At 36.1% G+C, this 27,486-nt stretch overlaps 1 protein-coding gene across 1 annotated transcript in view; it reads left to right on the forward strand.

Annotated features, from left to right (window-relative positions):
* Positions 1 to 27,486, forward strand: part of LOC127438907 (low-density lipoprotein receptor-related protein 1B-like) — a 326,009-nt gene that overhangs the window by 285,135 nt on the left and 13,388 nt on the right. Inside the window, exons 71-86 of the mRNA XM_051694811.1 lie at positions 79 to 211; positions 4,150 to 4,272; positions 4,559 to 4,681; positions 4,776 to 4,916; positions 6,095 to 6,229; positions 6,651 to 6,770; positions 8,013 to 8,254; positions 8,580 to 8,803; positions 8,987 to 9,093; positions 9,884 to 10,000; positions 11,109 to 11,282; positions 13,651 to 13,776; positions 14,252 to 14,416; positions 16,479 to 16,640; positions 25,087 to 25,261; positions 26,492 to 26,596. Coding sequence (XP_051550771.1) covers positions 79 to 211; positions 4,150 to 4,272; positions 4,559 to 4,681; positions 4,776 to 4,916; positions 6,095 to 6,229; positions 6,651 to 6,770; positions 8,013 to 8,254; positions 8,580 to 8,803; positions 8,987 to 9,093; positions 9,884 to 10,000; positions 11,109 to 11,282; positions 13,651 to 13,776; positions 14,252 to 14,416; positions 16,479 to 16,640; positions 25,087 to 25,261; positions 26,492 to 26,596 — 2,372 coding nt within the window. The remainder of the gene's footprint in view (positions 1 to 78; positions 212 to 4,149; positions 4,273 to 4,558; positions 4,682 to 4,775; positions 4,917 to 6,094; positions 6,230 to 6,650; positions 6,771 to 8,012; positions 8,255 to 8,579; positions 8,804 to 8,986; positions 9,094 to 9,883; positions 10,001 to 11,108; positions 11,283 to 13,650; positions 13,777 to 14,251; positions 14,417 to 16,478; positions 16,641 to 25,086; positions 25,262 to 26,491; positions 26,597 to 27,486) is intronic.

Below are 27,486 nucleotides of genomic sequence, written 5' to 3' on the forward strand. Positions count from 1 at the left end.
TTAAGGTTATAGCAAAAAAGGGTTGTTTTTAAAAAAAACTTTTAGACTGAATTGGTGTTTTGTTCTGTGTGTGAGCAGGTAGACTGCATCCGCGAGTGTAAGGAGGAAGAGTTCCTCTGTCGAAATCGAGCACACTGTGTTCCCGCTCGCTGGAGGTGTGACAGAGTCTTCGACTGCCTGGATCAAAGTGATGAAGACAGCTGTGATCAGGGTACTGTTCAATATGTTTTACCTGTTATTATATTGTTGTTACATGTTATTAAATAGTTTCAACCAATATATTACAATATAATTATTACATTTGTAACTTTAAAAAGCTATTATATTATGTATATGTTATAAATTTGATTTCACAATGGATATTCGTTTGCTGGAGTCGAAGTAAACTCTAAAATATGCATTAGAAGTTTTGCGGAAAATAGCTACAAATTGAAACAAAACATCACTTCATTCACTTATACTATATCACAAATAAGTCACTTATAACCTGGTCATTTAATTAGCATTTATTAAATTAAGAACATTAAATATAACTGTTAAATTCAGCTTTAAGTTTTTCAGTGTTAACGTTTCCTGCCTGATCTCATGAAAATAATGTGGCTATGGTGACAGTTATGCAAAATGACACACACGATTACACAATTACACATATTATGGCAAAAAAAATACATAAATAAATAAAAAAATAAAAAAAGAAGAAGGTGAAATGTCTACTGTGTGGACTATAGTGTTTATTTCACCATAAAACTGCCCCGATACCTACAACAAGCTATGCACAAATATATAAAACACAAAAATTTCACAAAAATATAGGTATAGTAATGCCATTCTATGAGACCAGGTTGAGTTTTTCCATTTTGACATTTCCAAAAGCGCAAAGACCACTTGTGAAAATGTAGCTTTTTTTTTTTTTTTTTTACAAATTATATGATCAGCATAACAACTTGAGTGAAAAGTTGAACAGAAAAATTCAAATGAATTTCAGATTTTCTTAGTATTGGTAATGTCCCCCTTAAATATTTCGCCTTCGTTTTTTATCATTAAATAACGTTAACATTTTTTTTTTCTTCTAATTGTCAGATTCAAAATTCTAAAACATTTTGTTTATTTTTCTGGTTTAAATAAAATCATTTCTAGATTTTTGAATGTGGTCTCAGACATTTGGACCCTAACATTTTATGCCAATGTATGGTTGCAATATAATCCTCAAATTATGTGTTAATTCGTTGTAACTGTTACATCAGCCATATGACCCAAAATCAGCCATACAACTCAATGTGACAGACTTGTGCATTCCAGCGACTTGCTGAAATATTTTGTGCCAATTTATTTAAATTTAAGTTGTAACCCATGACAGACTTTAGGGATTTTAGAAACATGATTCCCAGTCCCTCATCACAAGAATACATTATGGTGGATCAGTAGAGCTGTGTGAGGCATGGATCTGAAAAAAATCCCCAACCACATGAGAGAAGTCATTTCCCAAATATTTGTGAAAATTGGCGAGGATGAAAGGTTCTGTGTTGCCACTTGATATCTGACAAAAGTGTACATGAAAGGCCTAATTTCAGTGTTTTGAAAAATTGCCATTGTTGATATTGTTGTGAAGACGCCATTGCACACCTGTGGCTCTTTGAAAGTGTTTGCATCAAAGATGAAGCCCCCTTTCAAAAGGGCTTATTTATTTATTTTTCAGTTTTCTACCCTCCTAAATGTCATTGTGGTTATATCAAATTTCTAAAGACTTTCAGTCATAATTTCTTGTCCTTTCAGACAGCTCTGAGTCAATAGATGTGTATTGACTTGAAATATTTGGAGAGCTCAATTCTCTGCTCTGTTTTGGCTCACTCCCGAGTGTTTTTGTGAAATCGGGTGCCTTTGATCTTTTCTGAGTTACACAGATACATCTAACGCTGATGTGGCATCATGCAACAGTGCTGTCGTATTGTTTTTCCCACAAGGATAGTTTCGGAAATTTTCTACATATCCTTCCTATGGAGGCCAGATTCCACCATGGAACAGAACAAAGCAAAAGAGGAAATTCTGACTTTATAACTTGCAATTGCAAGATATGAAGTCACAATTGTGTGATATAAAGGAGCAATTGCCTGATATAAACTTGCAACTTTATATCTCGCAATTGTGACTTTAAAACGTACAACTGTGTGATATAAACTCACAACTGCAAAATATAAAGTCGCAATTCTGAGATATAGTCGCAATTGCAAAAAATAAAGTGATATCACGTAATTGCGACTTTATGCAACTGTGAGAAATAAAATCAGAATTGTGAGATAAAAAGTAATAATTAAATTTGTATTTATTGTTTTACTCCGTATCAAGGCACCATACTTTACTACTACCTGTTGCAATTTAAAAATATATTTAAAAAAAAATTATTAGATAATTATTACTATTTTATTATTATTATTTTTATTGAATATCATTAAATGATCATTATTTAAGGAAAAATGTAATTATTAATTTAAAAACCTGCATGTATTTGTAATAGTTCTGCATAGTTCAGCACTAAAACGTGACGCTGAGAATAGTTTTCTGTTTTGTTTTTTTTTTGTTTTTTCATTTCTCTCCTTTTTAGATACTAAATACACCTGAGTTGCAAAATGTGTGAAATTAGATAACTAGAAATGGGAGGAAAAAGAAAAACTATTATTGCATTTGATTTAAATTGATTCGTTTACTATTTTATTTTTTTTTTTTTTCAAAAGTTTCAAGAAACGAAAAAGCTGATTGTAAATGCAGTGGTCTGGGAGACTTGCAAATGCACCCTTATATCCTGTTTTGGTCTGGCAGTGGATGTTTTATTCAGGGCAGCTTTGTGATATTAATGTCCATTTCTGTCAGACACCGATTAGAAAACTCTCACTCTCTCTCAGACCAAATGACAAAGAAAGTTTCAGGGTGAGAAAAGCAGGATATATTTTCGCAAGGCTCTTAATTTACAATCTCTTTACGTTATATAAAGCAAACTTGCTGAGCTGAGATCAAAACTTAAGCTTTTAAAAGCATCCACAAAAACTGATCTCGGATCATTTTAGCATAAAACCCTTCCTTATTTTCTATTGCTGGTGCTTTTGCTTTGATAGTCTGCAAAATGCTTTTGCTTTACTGTACCTGAGGTGAGAATTGGAACTAAATGGGTCCCATAAATTTCATCAGGGTTTATTGAATATTTTTTTTTTTTTTTTTCGCTTAAGGGATGTAAAAAGTTTATTTTCAGATGACGGTGATTAAAAGGCTCTCAATGCCAGATAAAGCTTATTTACACCAGGAAAAAGCCTGGCTTTAAAATAAATCTTTACAAATAACCTGAATGCAGCTTATAATAGTCATGTAAATATAAAGTGAAATCATTCATCATTATTTTTATATTTTTTTTACCTTAAATTAAATAAATATTTACTGAAAAGCATAGAAATATCCTTGTTATCATCGCAACGCAAAAAGATTGTCCTTGTGTGAATGTGCAAGGTTACTGATAACAAACTCAGGTGCTTTTAAAAATCACTTATTTATGTTAAAATATATATAGAGAGAGAGATGATTGTTGGTGCCTGATGGGCTGGTTTGAGTATTTCTGTAACTGCTGATCTCCTGGGATTTTCATGCACAACAGTCTCTAGATTTTACTCAGAATGGTGTCAAAAACAAAAAAACATCCAGTGAGCGGCAGTTCTGCAGATGGAAATGCCTTGTTGATGAGAGAGGTCAACAGAGTATTGCCAGACTGGTTCGAACTGACAAAGTCTACGGTAACTCAGATAACCACTCTGTACAATTGTGGTGAGAAGAATAGAAGAATGCTATTCTGAGATGCGGGTTGGTGCTGTTTTGGCGGCACGAGGGGTGCCTACAAAATATTAGGCAGGTGGTTTTAATGTTGTGGCTGATCGGTGTGTGTGTATATATATATATATATATATATATATATATATATATATATATATATATATATATATATATATATATATCCAAGCCCAATGTTCTACTTTTATTAGTTACTGCAGGCATTCAGTTAAAACCTACATATCATTTATAAATGTTGCACTCTGTAAACAACATAATTTAGATGTATAAATGCCATTTCTGACATTTGTTGGACTTTCCTGCCCTGACTTGTGTTTGTAGGTTCATTGGCATGCCGTGCAGATGAGTTCATTTGCAACAATACATTGTGTAAGCTGCTTGTTTGGGTGTGTGATGGTGAAGATGACTGCGGGGACAATTCTGATGAAGATTCGGACATGTGTGGTACGTTTTTGGGTCACTACCTTAGTAGTTTTAAATGTTTGACGTATGCAACGGGCAACCATGACTCTTAGGCTACTTGCACACTTCAGTTGAATGTGGCCCAAAAATCAGATTTTGTTTTAGATGACTGGCAAAAACTGATGGATGAATGTTGATGTGAAATCTAATAATTATCTGATATATTGCAACGTGACTTCAGTAGGAACAGTCAGATTAATACTGTTCAGATAATTCAATAAATTTTTAGGTCAATCATAGTATATAAATGATTTTGTGTGTCCTGCAGGAAAGTTGCCATGTCCACCGAACAGACCTTTCCGCTGTAAGAATGACAGAGTTTGTTTGCGATCCGAACAAATCTGCAATGCAGTAAATGACTGTGGCGACAATTCTGACGAAGAAGACTGCGGTGAGTGGGAAATGTCTGTTCCTTCTCTTTTTTTTACTCATCTTTCTCTTTTCCTCTCCAAACAATCAATTTTTTTGTCATTGTATCCTTACAGTGGATGTGGTCAAGAGGCCAAGGCCATGCGGGAAAACCGAATTCTCTTGTTCCAACCAGCGTTGTATCCCGCCCGAACTGCAGTGTGATCACTTCGATGATTGTGAAGATGGCGGCTCAGATGAGCGCGACTGCAAGGCATGTAAGTGTGCACTTCAGATTTATTATAGCTTTTAAATGTTCTTTCTAGTTTTCTAGTTTCATTAGTTTTCAATTTCAGTGTCATTTTAGTTCATTTTATTGTTTTTCACTGTTTTGTTTATATCTATGAAAAGTTACTAGTTTTATTTTATTTATTTATTTATTTATTTTTTGTGCTAATTTAAGTTTTAAGTGATACATTATTCTGCCCGCCGTTGACGACACCCTCAACACTATATTAGAAAAAGCATCAAGCAAACTGTTTGTTGGTTGATTTCAAGGCATGCAAATGTATGTGCGCGTTTGGGTTATTGTAGTTTTTAAAATTTCTCTGTAGTTTTTTTAATTTATTCTGTCATGAATTTTGATTTATGATGATTTATTTGTTTTTATTATTTTTTTTTTTTATTATTTAACTATTCATTAGAAGTTTTTTAATTTTAATTTTGTATTTTAGTCAAATTACTAGTTTTGTTTTTATTTTGTTTTAGTATTAATTGTATTTTTATTATTTTATTTGTAATTTTTATTTTTATTTATTTATTTTTTTTTTTTTTATTGGGCATCTCTTTTTAAGAGAATATGCCGATAATCTCCCAAATCATTTATTTTATTTTATTTTTTTAACCAGGCAATTTTTTTTTTCATTATCGAAAATAACGTTATTTTATAGATTTTTCTTTCATGTTATAGTGTGCATTTATAGTTTTATTTTCATTTATTTTTGCTGTTTTTTATTTTAGTTAACATATATATATATATATATATATATATATATATATATATATATATATATATATATATATATAATTATTATTATTATTATTATTATTTTTATTTTTTGCTTTTGTCTTTTAGTTTTCATCTTTATTTTTCTTTCTTTTGTTTTGTATTAAAGTGTCGATAATAACCTTGGTGTGCTTTTGACCACATTAACCCTTCCCAGCTCTCTCCATCCTCTTCCTTCCTCTAAATCTTCAAATAATCCTTCATTCACATCCTTCTTTCCTTTAACATGTGCAAGCAATGCCATATTGTGCTTCAGTGCAGCTGCAAATGCTTTCACTTTAAGTTCTTGATAAAAGAAGTTTAAGTATTTCAAATTCTGTGGAGCAAGAATCTTTAGTGTGTGTGTATTTAGAAATACTCATCATCTTTTGTTTCTGCTTTCGGTCACAGATTCTGCAGAAGGTGCTTGCCGAGGACGGGTGGACATGTGTGGCGATGACGCATTTTGCAACTATACGAAAACACCTTCAATATGTCAGTGCAAAGAAGGCTTCCAGAGGAACTTAAAGACCAAGCAATGTGAAGGTGTGCAAATATGTGCAAAGACTATAATATAGACAATAATACCCATTTATTATGATATAATAAATCTCACATCAAAACTTTCTGTTTTGCTGCCATTAACTAGTATTTATTTAGATTTTGTCCATAGTACATTTCTGTTAGCTGCTTATCTTTCGAACAAAACCCTACAAATGTGAAAGTCTCAGCTCTGGCTTTAATCCATTAGAGATATGTCAATGGCAGCTTCAGGGTCATCTCTCTGTAAATAATAACAAATAAAAGATAAACCCTCCAGAAATCAGCAGGCGTGGAGCACAGATAAAGAAACATCCTCTACAGTGGCAACAGCCCAAGCAAAGTGACATCCCCGCAGCAGTGGCGAAAATGTCACTTGTGAGTGTGTGGGAGTTGTTGATGAATATATATGCTTCTCTCTCCTCAGAGGTGAACGAGTGTCTGCAGTTCGGGACTTGCTCACAGTACTGCACCAACACGAAGGGGTCATTCAAGTGCACTTGTGACCGCAACTTCAAGGAGATAGATGGGGAATGTATCACAAAAGGTAAGAGATATAATTGTTTACTGCAAATATACATACAATTTGTCTTCTGTTCCATACAGTATGTCTATATACATTGAAAAGGCAGACTTTCAATGTGTAGAGACAATTCAAAACAGTTCAGATTTCAACTTCTGATTTGTTAGATACATTGCATGAAATTGGCGTTTTAGTGGCATTAAAAAAAAAAATAATCTAGGATTTTGAGAATTAAGTAATAACATTACCTAAATAAAATACAAATATTGCAAAAATAAAGGGGTATCATTACATGAGTAAAGTCATAATATTACAAGAATAAAGTCGTAGCATTACGAGATTAAAATTGTAATATAATGATAATAGTTGTAGAATTACAAGATTAAAATCATAACATAACGATAATAGTCGTTTATAGTAGTATTACTAAATGAAAGATGTAATAGGAGAATAAAGTCATACCAATATGAGATTAAAGTTGTAATATTATGATAATAAAGTCATAGAATTATGAGATTAAAGTTGTGATATAACAGGAATAAAGTCATAGCATTACAAGATTGAAATAAAAAAGTTACAAAATGAAAGTGCATTTAAATCGTTGTTTTAAGTCTTTACAAAGCATTACAAAATTAAACAATTTATATTACCAGAATAATGTCATAGCATTACAAGATTAAAATTGTAATATTATGAGAATAAAATCATAGAATCTGAGATTAAATTTGTAAAATTATAAGAATAAATTCGTAGCATTATGAGATTAAAATCGTAATATAACGTTAATAGGTGTAGCACTACGAAATTAAAGTTGAAATACGAGAATAAAGTCAGTATTATGATATTAAAGTTGTAGCATTACGAGATTAAAATCGTAATATAATGATAATAGTTGTAGTTTTACGAAATTAAAATTGAAATATGATAATAAAATTTGCATTCTGAGATTAAAGTTGTAATATTATAAGAATAAAGTTGTAGCATTACGGGATTAAATTAGTTATATTAAAAGAATAAAGTTGTAGCATTATAATAATAAAATCGTAATATAAAGAGAATTAAGTCATGGCATTATGAGTTAAAAGCTATAATAGTATGAGAATAAAGTTGTAGCATTACGAGATTTAAATCAAAGTTTTAAGAGGAAGTCATAGCATTATGAGATTACAATTGTATTGTTATGAGAAGAAAGTCATAGTATTAAAAGATTAAAATATGCTTTGAGAATAAAGTTGTAATGTTTTTTTTTTTTTTTTTTTTTACCAGGACCAGAGGATCAGATCCTCTATGTGGCCAACGACACTGAAATCCGAAGTTTCGTGTATCCGTACAACCAGACTCACGGACACACGCAACTCGCCCGTATTTCAGAAAACACACGCATCATCGGCATTGACGCCCTTTTTCACCATCACAAGTTTGTATGGGCCACGCAGTTTAACCCCGGGGGAATTTTTTACAAAGATCTCCAGGACAGGAGTCCAATCACATCAAACAGTGGAGTCATAGTAAGTCAATATTTCTTGGAGAGTCTTCATTGTCCCTTATTATTGCATCTGTTCCATAGAAACCCTTAACTCTCTAAAACTTGATTCATTTTTTTTTTATTCCTATGCTTGTATCCCTATGCAACTGTACCATATATTTATTTACTACAGTATTGTATTGTTGTTATAACTGCAGTAAATTCTTCTGAAACTGTCTAAAGGAGATTCAAAATCAGTTTAGTATGATTTCAAAGTAGTAGCATTAACTTAAGTGATTGTAGTGTATTGCCAAAAAAAAAAAAAAAAAGCTACCATGGTATTTTGACATAAAATTATTTATTTACAGTGTCCAGACTTTAGGAGACCCAGGGATATCTCAGCAGACTGGGTAACAGGGAACCTGTACTGGACGGATCACTCCCGGATGCACTGGTTCAGCTACTACACAGCACACTGGCGACGACTTCGATATTCCATCAATGTAGGACAGCTAGGGGGTCCCAACTGCACCCGACTCATCACAGACATTGACGGGGAACCTTTCGCCATTACCGTTAACCCCGTACGAGGGTAAGTGGCATCGTCCGCCTTTCTGGACATTGGAGTTCCTTAAAATCCATTTATGGACCAATTAATAATTGACCAATTTTGGCAAGTTAATAACCATGTAAAACTAGCTACTTTCTCTGTCATATTACTGTACTGACTGTTACACTAGGTAATGTTTGTATAATCAATACCAATTTTCCATAGGATGGTGTACTGGACCGTGATTGGTGACCATTCTCTCATCGAGGAGGCCGCCATGGACGGATCTCTGCGTCGTATTCTGCTGGAGCGTAACTTACGAAGGCCGACGGGTGAGGTTCTTGCACGTAAATCATCTTTACACTGTTTTTTAAACATTCTCTAGTTTGAAATGGGTGACAGAGGAATTATCACAAGGAATGTGTGCCATATGTTATGCTAAAATGGGAGAGTTTTCAAACTGTCTCTCACTGTCACTTAAAAGAGCAAAATCCATCAAGTTACAGTATGTAAAGTTTGAGTGAAAGTATTTAAATCTGTCCTATTGCATGTTGCAATCCATTACCCATTCATTAGCTATTCTGTTATTGTTTTAGTTTGCTGGTAATAGAAAACATAGTTGAATGAATAAAATCTAAAAGTAGTTTTAAAAGTATAGTTCATCCAAAAATGAAAATTGTTTCATCATTTACATCCCAGATGTTTATGACTTTCTTTCTTCTGCTGAAATTAAACAAAGGTTTTTAGAAGAATATTTAGGCTCTGTAGATCCATAGAATGCAAGTGAATGGTGACCAGAACTCTGAAGGTCCAAAAAGCACATAAAGGCAACATTAAAGTAATCCATAAGACTCCAGTGGTTTAATCCATGTCTTCAGAAGTGATATGATAGGTGTGGGTGAGAAACAATCAATATTTAAGTCCTTTTTTACCAAAAATCTCGAACTTCACTTTCACATTCTTCTTCTTTTGTTATTGGCGATTCACATTCTTTGTGCATATTGCCACCTACTTGGCAGGAAGGAGAATTTATAGTGGATGTCCCATGATCTAGAGACTAGAAAATCCACTTTTTTACTTATTTGTTAATAATAAAAAAATAAAAAAAAAATTTTTTTGCAGGACTTGCAATTGACTATTACAACCAACGGTTATACTGGGCAGATTCTGAGTTGTCTCAAATCGGCAGTGTGCGCTTCGATGGCTCTGATTCGCTGGTGGCTGCCAGCATTCAAAATGGTAAGTTTTGAATCGTATACTGTATATGATGTTCAGAATCTTTCTCCAGTTTCTCAAACCAACAAACTATAACAGGACCCTGTCAAGATTATTCCAGGCACTTTTTCAAACACGTCCAGATTATTCCAAACATCAAGAGCTCAGGGCAACACAAGGTTCCAGCATTTAAAGAGCTGCAGAGGCTACACCGAAGATATTCTTTATCTGTTAGACAAAAAATATACTTCACCAAATTTCCTTTTGGATTTCCTCCTAAAAAACCCAATTTGCGGGACATACAAATTGGTTTAATAGCCAAAACGCTGTAGTTATGTCACAGTTATGAACCATGACTTGCTAGTTGGTGGGAGGTGATACTAGGGGGAGGGACATTCTCATTCTAGAGAGGAGAGCATTTGATTGGTTAAAAAATATATGTATGATGAGTCCTTATTTTTTAAAATCTACAGTATATTGTCAGAAGAGAAAGACAAGAGTAAATTTTTAAGTGCATATATCCGGTAAAAGTAAATTTTGTCAACTTTTAGGAGTACACTAGCATATAGATGGCTTCAAAGCTAATAGACATGGATTAAAAGCCACTAAACTCCAATTCTGATTTCAAATGGTGTTTAAACTTAGTGGTTTGCAGTAACAAAGTGACTGGAAACCATTCATTTTCAATCACAGTTGACGACATTTGAGGTGACATAGCCAGCAGAGGCCGATGCAATAAAACAAAGAAGATTTCTATGCAAATGTACAGTGATGCAATGTGCCGACAACCAATGGGACTGAGTTATATTTTCGTTCTCCGTTCTGCCTTATTTCGTTTTTTGGTTTGGTTCTGGGCTTCAGAAAATGAAATTTTCTATATGCCAAGTTAGACAAGGAATGTATGTTTCTGCTTTGTGAAATTTTCCAAATAACATTCCTCCTTTGATTTGCATTTTGCATTCACTCTCTTCACAGTTTTGGCCTTGAGGATTTGATGCCACAAACAAAATATACTGTATGCACTGTGACAGAAAGAGAGAGAGAGAGAGAGAGAGAGAGAGAGAGAGAGAGAGAGAGAGAGAGAGAGAGAGAAGCTAACTCTTTGTGTGTGCATATTTGGTTTTCATTCCAGGAATTTCTCAACCGTTCCGAATTGACCTGTTTGAGGACTACATCTACGGCGTCGGCATGAAGCATGAGATCTTCAGGGTTCATAAATACGGAAAGCTGACCGCTGAGAGGCTCAGTCTGGGTGTGGAGAGGGCGTCCAGCATCCTGGTCTTCCATCGGTACAAACAGCAGGAGGGTAAGTCTTTATCGTCTATCTCAAAAATGTCTGCTCACGATTCAGCTAGCATGGACATACGATCATACATGACTTGGTCCAGGGTGGAATTATGGTGTCTGAAGTCTAGGGTATACATTGTTTTTCTGTGTGCCGCTCCATCTAGTGCACAGTTGAGTACTTAGCCTTTCAAAGAACATGCTTCTGTCAATGTTTTCACATTGACTGTTTTATACTTTTTAGTACAGTCAACGGTCCGCATGTCTAGACATATTGGGCTGGGCACTGACTATGCACATTAGGGGGGTGCTGGGGTGGGCTTTCCCCCCTCAAATGATACCTTTGCCCTTCCCAAGTGAAAGTTAAGCAAAGGATCAAATTGTAGTGTCCTTGCCCTAACCCTGACCCTAATGAAATCCCCTGGACTAGGTTTCCCTAAAGCATCGTAAGCTTAAGAAGATCGTAGAAACCACTGGTGCCAATGGCTTCTACAATCTACTTAGGCTGCAGTGCTTTTGGGAAACCCAGCCCTGTAATGAAAGACACACAACAAATCTGTTTGGACTGCCTGTTTATTGCCAGCAAGTTGTTAGTTTAGTCATATATTTCTGCCAAATATTTTGATTATACAGTCACTGGCTATAATCAGATTGATTAAACTATTTGCTTGTTTCATTGAGCTTGCTGAGAAGTTCTCAAAGATGAAATCAAAATTGACCTCGTTTACTTAATTTATAAATGTCCTTAGACTCATTGTGCACAATCAAATGCAAGTTACTTTCGGTGCAAACAAATGTCGATTTTTCATTTTAACTGTCCTGGAAAGGCTTGTTGAAGTCCTTTAAATATATTTTGCTCTTTCTCTCTCTCTTTCTCAATGTTTTGTGACCATCCACCCTTTATCTCCTTACATGTGTTGTCATTCATTTATCTTCTGTTACATTTTTCACTTAACTCTCTGTCTCATCACAGGAAGTGTCATCACTCCCTGATGCGCTTTTACAGCGGAAAGTTTTATTGAAGATGGTCGTTAATACAACCTGCAATAGCAAAAACAAAAAACAAAACCTAAAGGTTTTAGAAAGATAGTTTGTAATATATAAGGAGAATTCCATCTCGATAAAGCTGAGGTTGTGATAGGTGTAATATACTAGTTTTGTAACATTGTTGTTTTTCCTAGAATTCATTTTAAAATGTTAGTCAAGGTTTGTAGCACCAAAAATAGTAATAATTCACTTTACTATGAACATTTTCATCTTTTCTCTGACCATTAGAAAAAAAACCTGCTATTGCAAGCATTATGAAAACAATGTTAAACAAATATTTGATTCAATTTCCAAAACCAAATTACTAAAATCAAAAGCAAACTTTGAAAAATTACAATCGGGGTGGTCTATTCTAAGTGTGATGCCTGGAGGAAACTGTGTAACAATGGGTGGAAATAATAATTAAAGACTTCACTGATGTCAGCATACTAAAATATGAAATGTCATTTTACATTTTACATTAAGTAAATAATGGAAATTCAATATATATACGTGATAGCTGTACAGTGTGTAAACCTCACTCTCCTGGCCTTAAGAGACGCACTAGCGACCGAGGCTAAAGCCATGGTTTTTCTAGCCTCCTTGCTAGCTCGTCTGACTCCCATGCCAGGGATCGCCGGTTTGAATCATGGGGTGGGTTGAGTAGGACCAATGACATACTAGTGCCATGACCCAGATGGGAGTGAGGTTTAGTGGGGTGGGTGTAACGGTAGCCATCTGATACGTGATAGCTGTGCAGTGTGTAAACCTATCTCTCCTAGCATTAAGAGACGCACTAGCAACCAAGGCTTTTCTAGCCTCCTTGCTAGCGCGTCGGACTCCCATGTCGGCGATCGCCGGTTCGAAACCCGCCCGGGACAGGTCGAGTAGTACCTGTGACATAGGCAACAAACATATTTAAGCAATTCTTCATAACATACAAATCATTTATATAACTGTCTAAAAATCAAGTTTACTTACAGTATAAATGTGAATCATATTTTTTGATGTATGTCAAATAAGAAAATAATGCTTTTCAGAGGGCAGTTCGCCAGAGCAAATATGTGTTCACCCCACGCATTGCGCCATGCCAGAAAATGATTTTAAAATGACCACCAAGAAGCTATATAACCAAGCTGTTTATTGCATTTTATTTATTTAGACCATTCTGTTGTGCTTTTTAAACCATTTTATAGTTTATTTTATCTTATGTGTGCTTATCATCATCATGTGCTTGCAAAGTTAATCAGTTTATTTTTGCTATTGTACCTTTAAGCCTTATACGGCTTTTTTGTTATGACTGGCTAACCTTCATATACTGGTGTAATTCACACTGCTGTTCTCTCTCTTTTTCTTTCTCTCAGTCTCCAACCCATGTGCAAAGATGAACTGCCCCTTTCTTTGCCTACTAAACCCCAATGGAGCCAGTTGTGTGTGCACTGAGGGGAAAACTCTGGTCAACCGGACCTGCAGAGACACCAACATCTCAGGTACTTCTGTCAAAACACGCTCGGCAGGATGCTCTTACATCACTAACAGAGTGCTCACGCAACCCCGAGAGGCCCTGAACGCCTGTGTGTCAAACTCGAATTTTTCACTTGAGTGATTTTGACTGAGGTGTTTACTATTCTGCACCCTTTGCCCACACACAAAATACACCTGAAGCCGATGTGCCAGGAAAGACTGGGCTCGTGTTGTTAGTACTGATTATAGACCTCAGTCAGATTGATTGACTGGTGCATACACACATAATGATGCCATTGTGCAAATTGTTAGCGGAATTGTCAACAAATACTCTACAAGTAAAACCTCTTCATAAACTCAATAAATAATGTCTAATTTCACATGTAAAAATGTCAAAAGTTTATGGTTAGTGTATACTAATTATAAGGAGCTTAATTTAAAAATCGCAGAAGTCAAATTTATGTCCCCATCAAGCTAGTTAAACATGGATATGTGTTTTAGGAGAGCTCTGTCGTCCAGTTTGTGAGAACGGAGGTCGCTGTGTGACTAATGAACGAGGGGAATCACGTTGTTTTTGCTGGCCAAACTATTCTGGAGAACGCTGTGAGATCAGCCACTGTAAGAACTACTGCCACAATGGAGGCACTTGCACAGGATCTCCATTAGGTAGGCGCTATTTTCCCCCATCCTCACTTCTGCAAAGTGAATGAAAACTTGCTTGTTTGTTTGTTTTGTTGTCATTGTGGTGCCATAGTGAAGGTATAAGGGCTCATAAAGGTATGTAGCCGATGCAAATATTTTGTAACATATAAATGTGTTACCTAATTGTTATCGTCTTTGTTTCTCATATGGCATAAGTTAAATTGTCCTGATTAAGTTGAAGTTAAGCCGTGGTGTTTATGTTAGAGATGCAGGTTTGAATCTGGCCTGAATCATATCCAGATTCATTTCTGCTGTCTCCCCAATAATTTCTTGTCTTCAATTTTACTCTCTTTCAATGAAAAAGTGTACAAATTATTTGAAAAAAAGGAAACTTGACTATATAAGGGACCATTCAGAACGAATGCGTTTTTGCGTAAAAAAAAAAAAAAAAAAAAAAAAAAAACTAGACGCAGCGCAACGAACACAGTAGAATGCAGGTCTCTCGATGCATGTTTGATAAAAGTTGAAGTTCTTTTAATTTGACAAGCATCTAAAAAACGCGCTCCTGCACGGGACACTTATAAAAGCAGCGAGAAGTGACACAATGTTTAAAACTTGTTCGTTCATTTCTATGTTTACATAGAAAAACTATGGAAAAAACACCATATATGGACACTAAATCATGCTCCGTATGAACAGCCCCAGTGACTGCATGTGGGCATATTGAGGAATAGACTCGAGGAACAGATTGTTATAAATTCATAATTATCTGTGTGTATGTTTGAGAGAGAAAGATTTAGAAAGACTTGTCTTGTAACTTGAGCTTATGTGCCAACCCAGATCTGCTAACAGAATTCAAAGTAGGCCACAGCCACACTTTTTCATTCTCTTTGGGATACACTGTCTGTTAAATGAAGAAATACAGCAGAAATATATGGGTACCTGTGTTGCCTCCAGTTCCTTTAGGTTATTTTCAGTTCTGCAAACAGTGTAGCTGAAAAATTAAGAAATAATATTTTGAGATTAAATATAAAAAAACTCATATTTTCCCATATTCGCTGATTATGAAGCAAGTTGTAATACTCAGGACTGAATAGGTAGCTTTTGAAAGAGTGATGGTTGTTAATTAACCTGGGAAAGACTGAGTACACATGGACATCAGGGTTTTGGACAGGTAATTAGTTAGTTGTAATTATTCCAGCTAACAAATGATATTGAAATTCTGCTAACACATTCTTGTACGCCTTCTCCTGACAGCCTGTTTTCTTGCGGTGCGAAACAGATTACGTTCACTTCAAAATCTATTTATTAGCCATTTTTTCAAACACATTAGTAAAATTTTACATCAGGCATCAAGTTGTGACCCAACACAGTACCAAAATCATCCAAAAGTAAATAAAAAAATATATATAATAATCCAACATTAAAATGTATTAAAGCTGAAGTATGTAATTTCAGCGCCACTAGCGTCACCTAGTAGAATTGCGAAAATAACCACTTCTTATTTTCAAGGAATATTTTGCCAGGGACAAAAACACTGGACGAAAATCAGCTTGAACATGTTAAATTCTGATAAACTGGCAAGAATTGTTTCTGTTGGCTTCCCAACATCAAAACCTGTCATTTGCACAAGCTGGCAGATGGACCACCAACAGAAGGCCTGAATATCCATCAGCTTTCAGGGTGTACTAAACATAAGCACATAAAAAAATCAATGCCCAACAGATGTACCGTCTCGCAAATCCCTGCTTGAACGCCATACTTATGTCACAAGAACTCAAATAATCAAATTCCGGCACCGTACTGTTGACTAAGAAAGCAAAGACTCTTTGTGGATTGTGATCTATTAGATTAGTCTATAGATTATATATATATATATATATATATATATATATATATATATATATATATATATAATTTTTATTTTATTTTTTTACATCTGCTAATGACTTAGACTGTTCAGTCTCAGTGCATCGTGTACTTGGGGTCACAAACATTCCAGTCAAATTGCAGTTGTTCGTCAGTCAATAATTGAGCAACTATCCCTTTCAGTTTTCCTGAACTGTTCTTTGTCTTTTTTCTGAAGGAAAGCCCACATGTCGCTGTGCTGTGGGTTTCACCGGCTCTCTCTGTGAGAAACGTGTCTGTGATGGGTACTGCCTGAATGGCGGAACATGCGACATGACACTGGGAAACCAACCCGTGTGCCACTGTCTGGCAGAGTACACCGGAGAACGCTGCCTACACCGTGAGTTAAAAATTATCTGAGGCTAAAATAATGAAATGGTTAGCTTTGAGTAGCTCTGTTCCAAAACATTTTGTGCTACCTACCTAGACAGTATTTTAAGGCATCATAGTCATGCCCCTAACATGAAGTCTGTTCCAAACAGTTGGCTGCAACTTTATGCTGCTAAGATACACTACAATGGCTAATTTGAGAATAGCATACTACCATACTACTCTTATCAATAAAAGTAGATCATTCTAAATAGAAATGGACTGTTACCCATTTTAGTATGTATGTCTATACATATTAGAGCATTGCATTGTTACCTTAGAGGGACTGCATGTTTAATTATCAGCATGCTATTAAGGCTGCTAAAGCAAAATAGTTTTCTGTTCTTATTTTAAAACATGCTCATAGTCCTAAAGTCTTGTTTAACACCATGAACAGTGTACTTAACCCTGCATTTACTGAATCTCTTGATCCATCTCCTGCAACCTGTGACAATTTTTTGAAATATTTTATAAGTAAGGTTGATGTTATAAGATCTAGCTTTCCATCCTCTTCATTTCAAAATTCAGAGGTAACTTCATGCTTATCTCGTCTTACTAAATTTGACCCTGTATCACTACCTCATTTAATAGACATTGCTCGGAACATGAAGCCCACTCTCTGCTCTTTGGATATTGTTCCACCTCGTATTTTTGTAGAGGAGCTGGACGTTATTGGTCCCAGCATTTTGTCTATAGTAAATAGTTGCCTGATCAGTGGGGCAGTCCCATCCTGCTTTAAACATGCTGTGGGACACCCTTCTTAAAAGGGCTAATCTTGACCCATCATTGTTAAATAACTATCAGCCTATCTCAAAGCTACCTTTTCTCTCTAAAATCTTAAAGAAGGTTGATTTTTATTAGCTTTCCTCTTTTTTGAAGGAAAATGGTAGTTTTAATAAATATCAATCTGGTTTCAGATAGCAACACAGTACGGAGTCTGCTCTTTTAAAAGTGTCTAATGACCTATTATTTACTGTTGACTCTGGGAAGTATGCTGTCCTTATTTTGCTAGACCTGAGTGCAGCATTCGATACGATTGACCACGCTATCCTGAAGATCCTCCAACAGTCGGTTGGGATTCAGGGGTGTGCGCTTAATTGGTTTGCCTCTTACTTAAAAGAGAGGACTAGTTACTCCTCATCTTCTGCACCAATCTCCTGTGGAGTACCACAAGGCTCCATTCTGGGCCCTGTTCTGTTTTCTTTACATATGCTGCCTCTGTCTAGCATTTTTCAAAAGTATAACATTTCATATCATTGTTATGCAGATGACACGCAGCTTTATTTGCCTTTGCACTCTGATGATACCTCTGCATTACAATCTTTGTTTGACTGCTTGAATGATGTCAAAAGTTGGATGGCAGCCAACTTTCTCCAGCTCAATGAATCTAAGACAGAAGTCATAGTTTTTGGCCCTCCTAGCTCTAAAAAAATAAAAAAATATCCAGTAACCTGGGACTTTTATCTAGAAATCTGCTGACACATGTTAGAAATGTAGGTGTTATATTTTGACTCTGACCTAAATTTTAACAAATAAATGAATTCTGTGGTCAAGCAGTTTCTTTCAGCACAGGAGTATTGCCAAACTAAAGGCATTTCTGTCATTCAAAGATCTGGAGACGGTTGTTCATGCCTTTATTTCATCCAGGCTTGATTACTGTAATGCACCCTATCAGTACCTTCAGTTAGTCCAGAACGCTGCTGCTAGACTTTTAACTGGGACTAAAAAGAGGGATAGTATATCTCCAGTGTTGACCTCTCTCCACTGGCTTCCTGTCAAATACAGAATCCAATTTAAAATCCTATTGTTTGTCTATAAGAGTCTGTATGGTTTGGCTCCTCATTATATTGCGGATCTCCTCTCTCACCATCACACCTCTAGACCTCTTCGGTCATCAAATATTCTGCAGCTGACTGTTCCCAGGTCACGCCTAAAACTGAAGGGTGACCGTGCCTTCTCGATTGCAGCCCCACGACTCTGGAATAATTTACCTCCCCATATAAGGTCTTACCCAACTTTTGATGGTTTTAAATCTCTTCTTAAAACTCATTTGTTTTCTGTAGCTTATGGAAATATGCAGGTTTAATGGTACTCTTTTACTGTCATTGTCTTTCATGTTGTCCTTGTGTTTTGCTATGAATTTTGTAATTATTGATTTTGTACAGCACTTTGGCCAACTGTCATCATTTTTAAATATGCTATATAAATACAAGTGACTGACTGACTGACTGACCTTAGCAACATGCTAATGTCAAATGGCACATCCACACTAATCTGTTTAAGTTAGAAAACATCAAACTTTCTAACATTTCCTATGCAATCGTTTTCCAATGTATGCACTTTTGAAGAGTGTTTTCAAAATGTGTACAAGTGTGGATGAAAGGCATAAACGAGGATGTGTTTCGGGTCTTCCGGAAACAAAAGACAAGGAAAGCACAGGGCCTAGATGGTGCTTCACCCACTTGTGTAAAAGCCTGTGCTAACCAGTTGGCCCCCATCTTCACATAGATCTTCAACACAACACTGGAGCACTGTGAAGCTCCCAGATGCTTGAAACGCTCCACCATCATCCCTGTCCCAAAGAAACCCAAGATTGCGGGACTGAATGACTACAGACCTGTCACCCTGATATCTGTGGTCATGAAGTCATTTGAGAGACTGGTGTTGGCCCACCTGAAGGACATCACTGGATCCTTTCTGGATCCCCTAACAGGTCTGTGGATTATGCAGTCAATATGGGACTGCATTACATACTGCAACATCTAGACAGACCAGGGACTTATGCAGGGATCCTATTTGTGGACTTCAGTTCGGCTTTCAACACCAGCATTTAGTGAGACAGGGGAAATTCACTTCCAGAACATGTACAATAAGCACTGATGCCCCCCAGGGATGTTTGCTCTCCCCACTACTCTTCTTCCTGTACACAAATTACTGCACCACCAAGGACCCCTCTGTCAACCTCCTGAAGTTTGCAGACGACACTACAGTCATCGGCCACGTCCAAGATGATGACGAGTCTGCACACAGAAGGGAGGTTGAATGGCTGGCTCACTGGTGCAGTCACAACAACCTGGAGCTGAACACACTCAAAACAGTGGAGATGATAGTGGACTTTAGGATGAACACCCCAGCATCGACCCCGCTCACCATTGTAAACAGCACTGTGGCAGCAGTGGAGTCATTCAGGTTCCTGGGCACTACCATCTCACAGGACCTGAAGTAGGAGACCCACACTGACTCCATTGTGAAAAAGGCCCAGCAGTAGTTGTACTTCCTTCGCCAGCTGAGGAAGTTCAAGCTGCCACAGGTGCTGCTGATCCAGTTCTACACAGCAGTCATTGAGTCTGTCCTCTGCTCTACAATAACTGTCTGGTTTGGTTCAGCTACCAAATCAGACATCATAAGATGTCGTTGGATAGTCCGTACTACTTAGCGGATTATTGGTTCTCACCTTCCCACCCTCCAAGAACTGTACACCTCCAGAGTGAGGAAAATGGCTGGAAAAATCACTTTGGACCCCATTCACCCAGCACACTACCTTTTTGAACTGTTGCCCTCTGGCCAGCGCTATAAGCTCTGAGCACCAGAACAGTCAGGCACAAGAACAGTTTCTTCCCTCAGGCCATTCACCTCATGAACAGTTAAAACTGCCCCCAATACTCTCCATTTTGGCAATACAATCATGTGCATATTCAACTATTCATTCATATTTGTATTACATTTTTATTTATTTGACATATCCTACCTCTTCTGCACAATACATTAAATCACCTTGCACATATGTGTATATAACATATTTGAACAACATTATTGTCCTACTATAATTTCCTCTATATATTTATCTGTTGTATCTCATTTTTTATTCTTATTTCACTGTTTACGTATATATGTTTATATGTTTATTTCAAACGTTTGTATGTCTATGTTGTATATGTATATAAAACAGTTCAGACTTAGAAAAAGACTATTTTACCAATTTTTGTATGTATCTTATTGCTTTTTAGAAAATATATATATATATATATATATATATATATACAGGTGCATCTCAATAAATTAGAATGTCTTGGAAAAGTTCATTTATTTCAATAATTCAACTCAAATTGTGAAATTTGTGTATTAAATAAATTCAATGCACACAGACTGAAGTAGTTTAAGTCTTTGGTTCTTTTAATTGTGATGATTTTGGCTCACATTTAACAAAAACCCACCAATTCACTATCTCAAAAAATTAGAATACATCATAAGACCAATAAAAAAAACATTTTTAGTGAATTGCTGGCCTTCTGGAAAGTATGTTCATTTACTGTATATGTACTCAATACTTGGTAGGGGCTCCTTTTGCTTTAATTACTGCCTCACTTTGGTGTGGCATGGAGGTGATCAGTTTGTGGCACTGCTGAGGTGGTATGGAAGCCCAGGTTTCTTTGACAGTGGCCTTCAGCTCATCTGCATTTTTTGGTCTCTTGTTTCTCATTTTCCTCTTGACAATACCCCATAGATTCTCTATGGGGTTCAAGTCTGGTGAGTTTGCTGGCCAGTCAAGCACACCAACACCATGGTCATTTAACCAACTTTTGGTGCTTTTGGCAGTGTGGGCAGGTGCCAAATCCTGCTGGAAAATGAAATCAGCATGTTTAAAAAGCTGGTCAGCAGAAGGAAGCATGAAGTGCTCCAAAATTTCTTGGTAAACAGGTGCAGTGACTTTGGTTTTCAAAAAACACATTGGACCAACACCAGCAGATGACATTGCACCCCAAATCATCACAGACTGTGGAAACTTAACACTGGACTTCAAGCAACTTGGGCTATGAGCTTCTCCACCCTTCCTCCAGACTCTAGGACCTTGGTTTCCAAATGAAATACAAAACTTGCTCTCATCTGAAAAGAGGACTTTGGACCACTGGGCAACAGTCCAGTTCTTCTTCTCCTTAGCCCAGGTAAGACACCTCTGATGTTGTCTGTGGTTCAGGAGTGGCTTAACAAGAGGAATACGACAACTGTAGCCAAATTCCTTGACATGTCTGTGTGTGGTGGCTCTTGATGCCTTGACCCCAGCCTCAGGCCATTCCTTGTGAAGTTCACCCAAATTCTTGGATCGATTTTGCTTGACAATCCTCATAAGGCTGCGGTTCTCTCGGTTGGTTGTGCATCTTTTTCTTCCACACTTTTTCCTTCCACTCAACTTTCTGTTAACATGCTTGGATACAGCACTCTGTGAACAGCCAGCTTCTTTGGCAATGGATGTTTGTGGCTTACCCTCCTTGTGAAGGGTGTCAATTATTGTCTTCTGGACAACTGTCAGATCAGCAGTCTTCCCCATGATTGTGTAGCCTAGTGAACCAAACTGAGAGACCATTTTGAAGGCTCAGGCAACCTTTGCAGGTGTTTTGAGTTGATTAGCTGATTGGCATGTCACCATATTCTAATTTTTTGAGATAGTGAATTGGTGGGTTTTTGTTAAATGTGAGCTAAAATCATCACAATTAAAAGAACCAAAGACTTAAACTACTTCAGTCTGTGTGCATTGAATTTATTTAATACACGAGTTTCACAATTTGAGTTGAATTACTGAAATAAATGAACTTTTCCATGACATTCTAATTTATTGAGATGCACCTGTATATATATATATATATTTCAGTCTGATTAGGTTAGGATTGTTGTTGTTAGCTTAGCAACATGCTAATGTTAATGCCTATATAGATGAAAAACTGTTCAGTCTAATTTAAATAAACAATTTGACACAATATTTGTGATATATATATATATATATATATATATATATATATATATATATATATATATATATATACACTATCGGTCAAAAGTTTTGAAACACTTATTCTTTATTATAATTTTTTTTCTTCATATTTTATAATAATATTAAAGCCATCAAAACTATGGAATAACATAAATGGAACTATGGGAATTATGTTGTGACTAAACAAAATCCAAATTAAATCAAAACTGTGTTATATTTTAGCATCTTCAAAGTAGTCACCCTTTGCCTGGAATTTGCAAACATGTACTCTTGACATTTTCTCAACCAACTTCTTGAGGTATCATCCTGGGATGCTTTTTAAACTGTATTGAAGGAGTTCCCATCTATATGCTGGACACTTAGTGGCTGCTTTTCTTTATTATTTGGTCCAAGTCATCAATTTCAAAAACTTTTTTTTTTTTAATTACATTTTAGTTTTATTATGAAATAAATTAATATGGTGGCACAATTATATTTTTGTCTGCAAAACTAATTTCAAACATTTAAGCATACGCCTTCAGATCAAAAGATTTTTAAGATCATGAGAAACATTTCAGTCAAGTGTTTCAAAACTTTTGACCGGTAGTGTGTATATATATATATATATATATATATATATATATACACAGCAGTTAGTTCCGGTCCTCGAATCTGATTGGACAAGAGATGATCTATAAGTACTGATGGTCTCACACCATCAGCACTCTTACGCTTTACTGTGTGTATCACTCCGCTTGCGTTTGTGTGGTTCTAAACTAAAGTGTAAGAGCAGTGCATATGTGTTAAGAGCTGTATGTGTCTCATTACCTTTAATTTTGTAACATTACATATTTTATCCAGCAGGTTGTGGCAAAAGACAATTTTTGTGTGTAATATGAGCCAGGTGATGTGACGTGAGTCAGCGTCAGTCAGTGCTTTCATTCATCAACACTACGTGATCGCTCGTATTACTACACTGCTAAATCTAGGAAATAGCTTTAAACTGCTTTAAACTAACAATTTCAGCATTAAGGCTCATCACAGCTGAGAGACACAACAGACTGATTAATTACACAAACTCAAGGTGATTACCTCTTACCGGAGTTTCCACATTGGGAGGACATACTGTTCAAAATGGCGGAGGAGATTGCGGTTTCTATAGTGAATGACTCTTGCATAACAGCTACCGCGAAAAAGGGAGGAATACCTCCGCTTGGACGGCTATTTTTCCACTGAGAAAATAGGATGAATTTGACAAAATGAAATTATCTTCAGAAAGCTGACTAACACACTACAGCATATCTACTTGGGAGTGGCAACAGATGATGGCACACGCTTCATCTCTCTCTCTCTCTCTCTCTCTCTCTCTCTCTCTCTCTCTCTCTCTCTCTCTCTCTCTCTCAAACACACACACAAACACACATCCTTGTTTCTCCAATAACTTGTTAGAAACAGCCCAAGCTGTGATACTAGTTCTAAAGTGACATTTTTAAATTACTAACGAAGGCTTGGACGCATCATTTGGTTTGAACTAGCAACGGTAGATTCTGATCTGTCACATGAGAAAGTAGTTCCATGCACAAATGCGTTTTTTGTGAACATACTCAGTTTTTCTTCATTTACTTGTTCATTGAACTGTTGTATATAAGCAGTATCACACTCGCAATCATGCTATATGGCCCTACATGGAAGAGTGCGATATGGCCTTCCATCAGCACTGCTGTGATTCGGCCACAGGCACAAGGCCGTAGGTAATCACAGCAGTGCTGATGTAGGGCTATATTGCACTCTTGCCATATATCACACTCTTGCTCATGTGATATTGCTTAAATATATATATATATATATATATATATATATATATATATATATATATATATATATATATATATATATATATATACAGTATATACATTTATTTATTTTGTCTTAGTAGAGAATCACGTTGTTAGCTTAGCAACATGCTAATGTCAAAGCCTATTGGAATAAATAATGAAAAAGTATCAATAAAAAAATAGATCCGTCTTATTAAAATGAATAATTTTACCCAATCTTTCTGCATGATATATATTTGTATGCCTATCAAGTGTATCATGTTGTTAGCATAGCAGCATGCTAATGTCAAGTTCTACATATATATTTATATATTTATTTATTTATTTGCTTATTAGAGTAACACAGTGTTAGTTAGCAACATGCTTGCATCAAACTCTATTGACATTTCAGTTTCTTATGTGCTTCATGAGAATTATGCTATTTGTGTAGGGTACAAGGTTGCTACCTAAATAGAGCATATGAAATCATTCACTTATGAGATTCCATTTAGTTTATGATGCTTCCTTGAAAAGGCAGCTGCCGATGCTGACAGCAAGGTAGCACACTAGGTACTGAAACAGAACTAATAAATTAAATACATTCAGTTGTTACACTTTTGTTGTGTCTTGGATAAACCGATACAAGCCAGCCAAATTTATGCCACAAATGTTTCCCTTGGTTTTGACAGGACGTTTAGTAGAAATCTATTAGTACACCTTGTAGTGTTAGTAAGTTAATCTGAGATATGACAGGGAGTCAACATACAGTATATCCCATTAAAAATCTTCTAAATTCACTATGTGCTTCAATTTGGTCATAATGATAGTTCTGACTGCTCTCTTTCGCTGTCTTTCAGATATTTGTCACCATTATTGTGTAAACTCCAAGGCGTGCACCTTGTCCAGCTCGGGACATGTCGAGTGTGTATGTCCCACCCGCTACGAGGGGCAAAAATGTGAGACGGACCGATGTCTTCGCTGCCGAGGGGCCCCGTGTATTGTTGATGATAAGACTGGAGATGTTGCTTGCAAGTGTGTATTTAGCACAGCTATATATAAAGTATGTACAGTATATATAGACATACTGTATTTATATATACAGTATATGCACAATATATATATATATATATATATATATATATATATATATATATATATATATATATATATATATATAGATAGTGGTCATATGAAGCCATTTATTATCACATAGTTGTTTGGCTCCTTTTTAAATCATAATGGTAACAGAAATCACCCAAATGGCCCTGATCAAAAGTTTACATACCCTTGAATGTTTGGGCTTGTTACAGACACACAAGGTGACACAAACAACAAGGTGGCAATTAAAGGTTCATTTCCCACACCTGTGGCTTTTTAAATTGCAATTAGTGTCTGTGTATAAATAGTCAATGAGTTTGTTAGCTCTCACATGGATGCACTGAGCAGGCTAGATACTGAGCCATGGGGAGCAGAAAAGAACTGTCAAAAGACCTGCGTAACAAGGTAATGGAACTTTATAAAGATGGAAAATGATATAAAAAGATATCCAAAGCCTTGAAAATGCCAGTCAGTACTGTTCAATCACTTGTTAAGAAGTGGAAAATTCAGGGATCTCTTGATACCAAGCCAGGTAGACCAAGGAAGATTTCAGCTACAACTGCCAGAAGAATTGTTCAGGATTCAAAGAAAAACCCACAGGTAACCTCAGGAGAAATACAGGCTGCTCTGGAAAAAGATGGTGTGGTTGTTTCAAGGAGCACAATACTTGTTGACCCCTCTCCAAACATAGCGTTTATGGTTGTGACCATAAAGCTCTATTTTGGTCTCGTCACTCCAAATTACAGTGTGCCAGAAGCTGTGAGGCGTGTCAAGGTGTTGTCGGGAATATTGTAACCGGGCTTTTTTGTGGCATTGGCTTTTTTCTGGCAACTTGACCATGCAGCTCATTTTTGTTCAAGTATCGTCATATTGTGCTCCTTGAAACAATCACACCATCTTTTTCCAGAGCAGCCTGCATTTCTCCCGAGGTTACCTGTGGGTTTTTCTTTGTATATGATCAGTCATATTTTCAAAATCAATGCCAAAATTTCACAATTTCTGCCAGGGTATGCAAACTTTTGAGCACAACTGTATATACAGTATATATCATATTTCATATATATATAAATTCATGTCATGCTTACAGTAGACGGTAGAATTCAACAGTAGAAATCAGATAAAATAAATATCATCTGTGGTGTTTATGTATGTGTGTGTTTGCAGCTGTACTAATGGCAGAATCGCAGTCAGCTGTCAGTTGTGCGATGGATACTGTTATAACAGCGGAACCTGCCACCTCGACTCGGAGACAGGCCTGCCGTTCTGTCAGTGAGTAATTTCTTAATAGCTTTTTACCGCAACAAATTGCCTGCTGTTGTTTAGATTCATTCATCTTAAATTGCTCCCTTCGGCACTGAGTGCACCCACTTTTATAGGATTTTTTTTCTGCTCATCTTAGTCAGGAGGATGAATATCTTGTAAAGGAGAATAAGAGAGAGGGAGTATTATAGCAAAGAAGTGAATTATCACAGCGGGTGTCCATAATCTAACAGTTATATCGACCTCTATATTTATATTATAGGGATACAGAGAAACCGATGAGAGAAGTTAGCAGAAGACATCACAGGATACAAATAGAATAAGAAACAGAGCGATAAAGAAGACAAAAGATGATGCAAAGATTTAAAAATGCTAAGCTAAGTAAAAGTAACTGGGTGCTATGCCATTGCACAGCAAAAGCGCACATGTTTGCAATATATTAGGGCTGTGGCATTCCAATTGGTGGTTTAATATTTGAGTCCAGCCTGCATCATATGCTGATCCAATTCCTGCCTTCTCATTGATTTCCCATTGATTTATGGCATTAAAAAATATCCTTAAATTAACTTGACGATAGGAGTCAGAAACATGGTCTGGTGTGTAATACACGTTCCAACATGTTGCTCAGTGGCACTTATTTACAGTTCAGTGTACTATGTAAATATAAAAGCATCTCAACTGACCATTTGTGATCAAATTTCAAGAGGAAGGATCTCTGATTTTATCACTAGTAGGCTACAGAGTGTTAATTCTGGATTATAGTCCTATTAGTTTACTAAATGTTGATTTAAAAAAGCAAAAAGCTGATTCAAAATGTATTTCCAGATTTTAATCTAACCACAAACGTGATCCTCATTGTTATTTTAGTCAAGCTCCTATTTTAACATCTTTTCTCCTTT

This window comes from Myxocyprinus asiaticus, chromosome 50 (assembly GCF_019703515.2).
Source record: "Myxocyprinus asiaticus isolate MX2 ecotype Aquarium Trade chromosome 50, UBuf_Myxa_2, whole genome shotgun sequence".
NCBI classification, from domain to species: Eukaryota; Metazoa; Chordata; class Actinopteri; order Cypriniformes; family Catostomidae; genus Myxocyprinus; species Myxocyprinus asiaticus.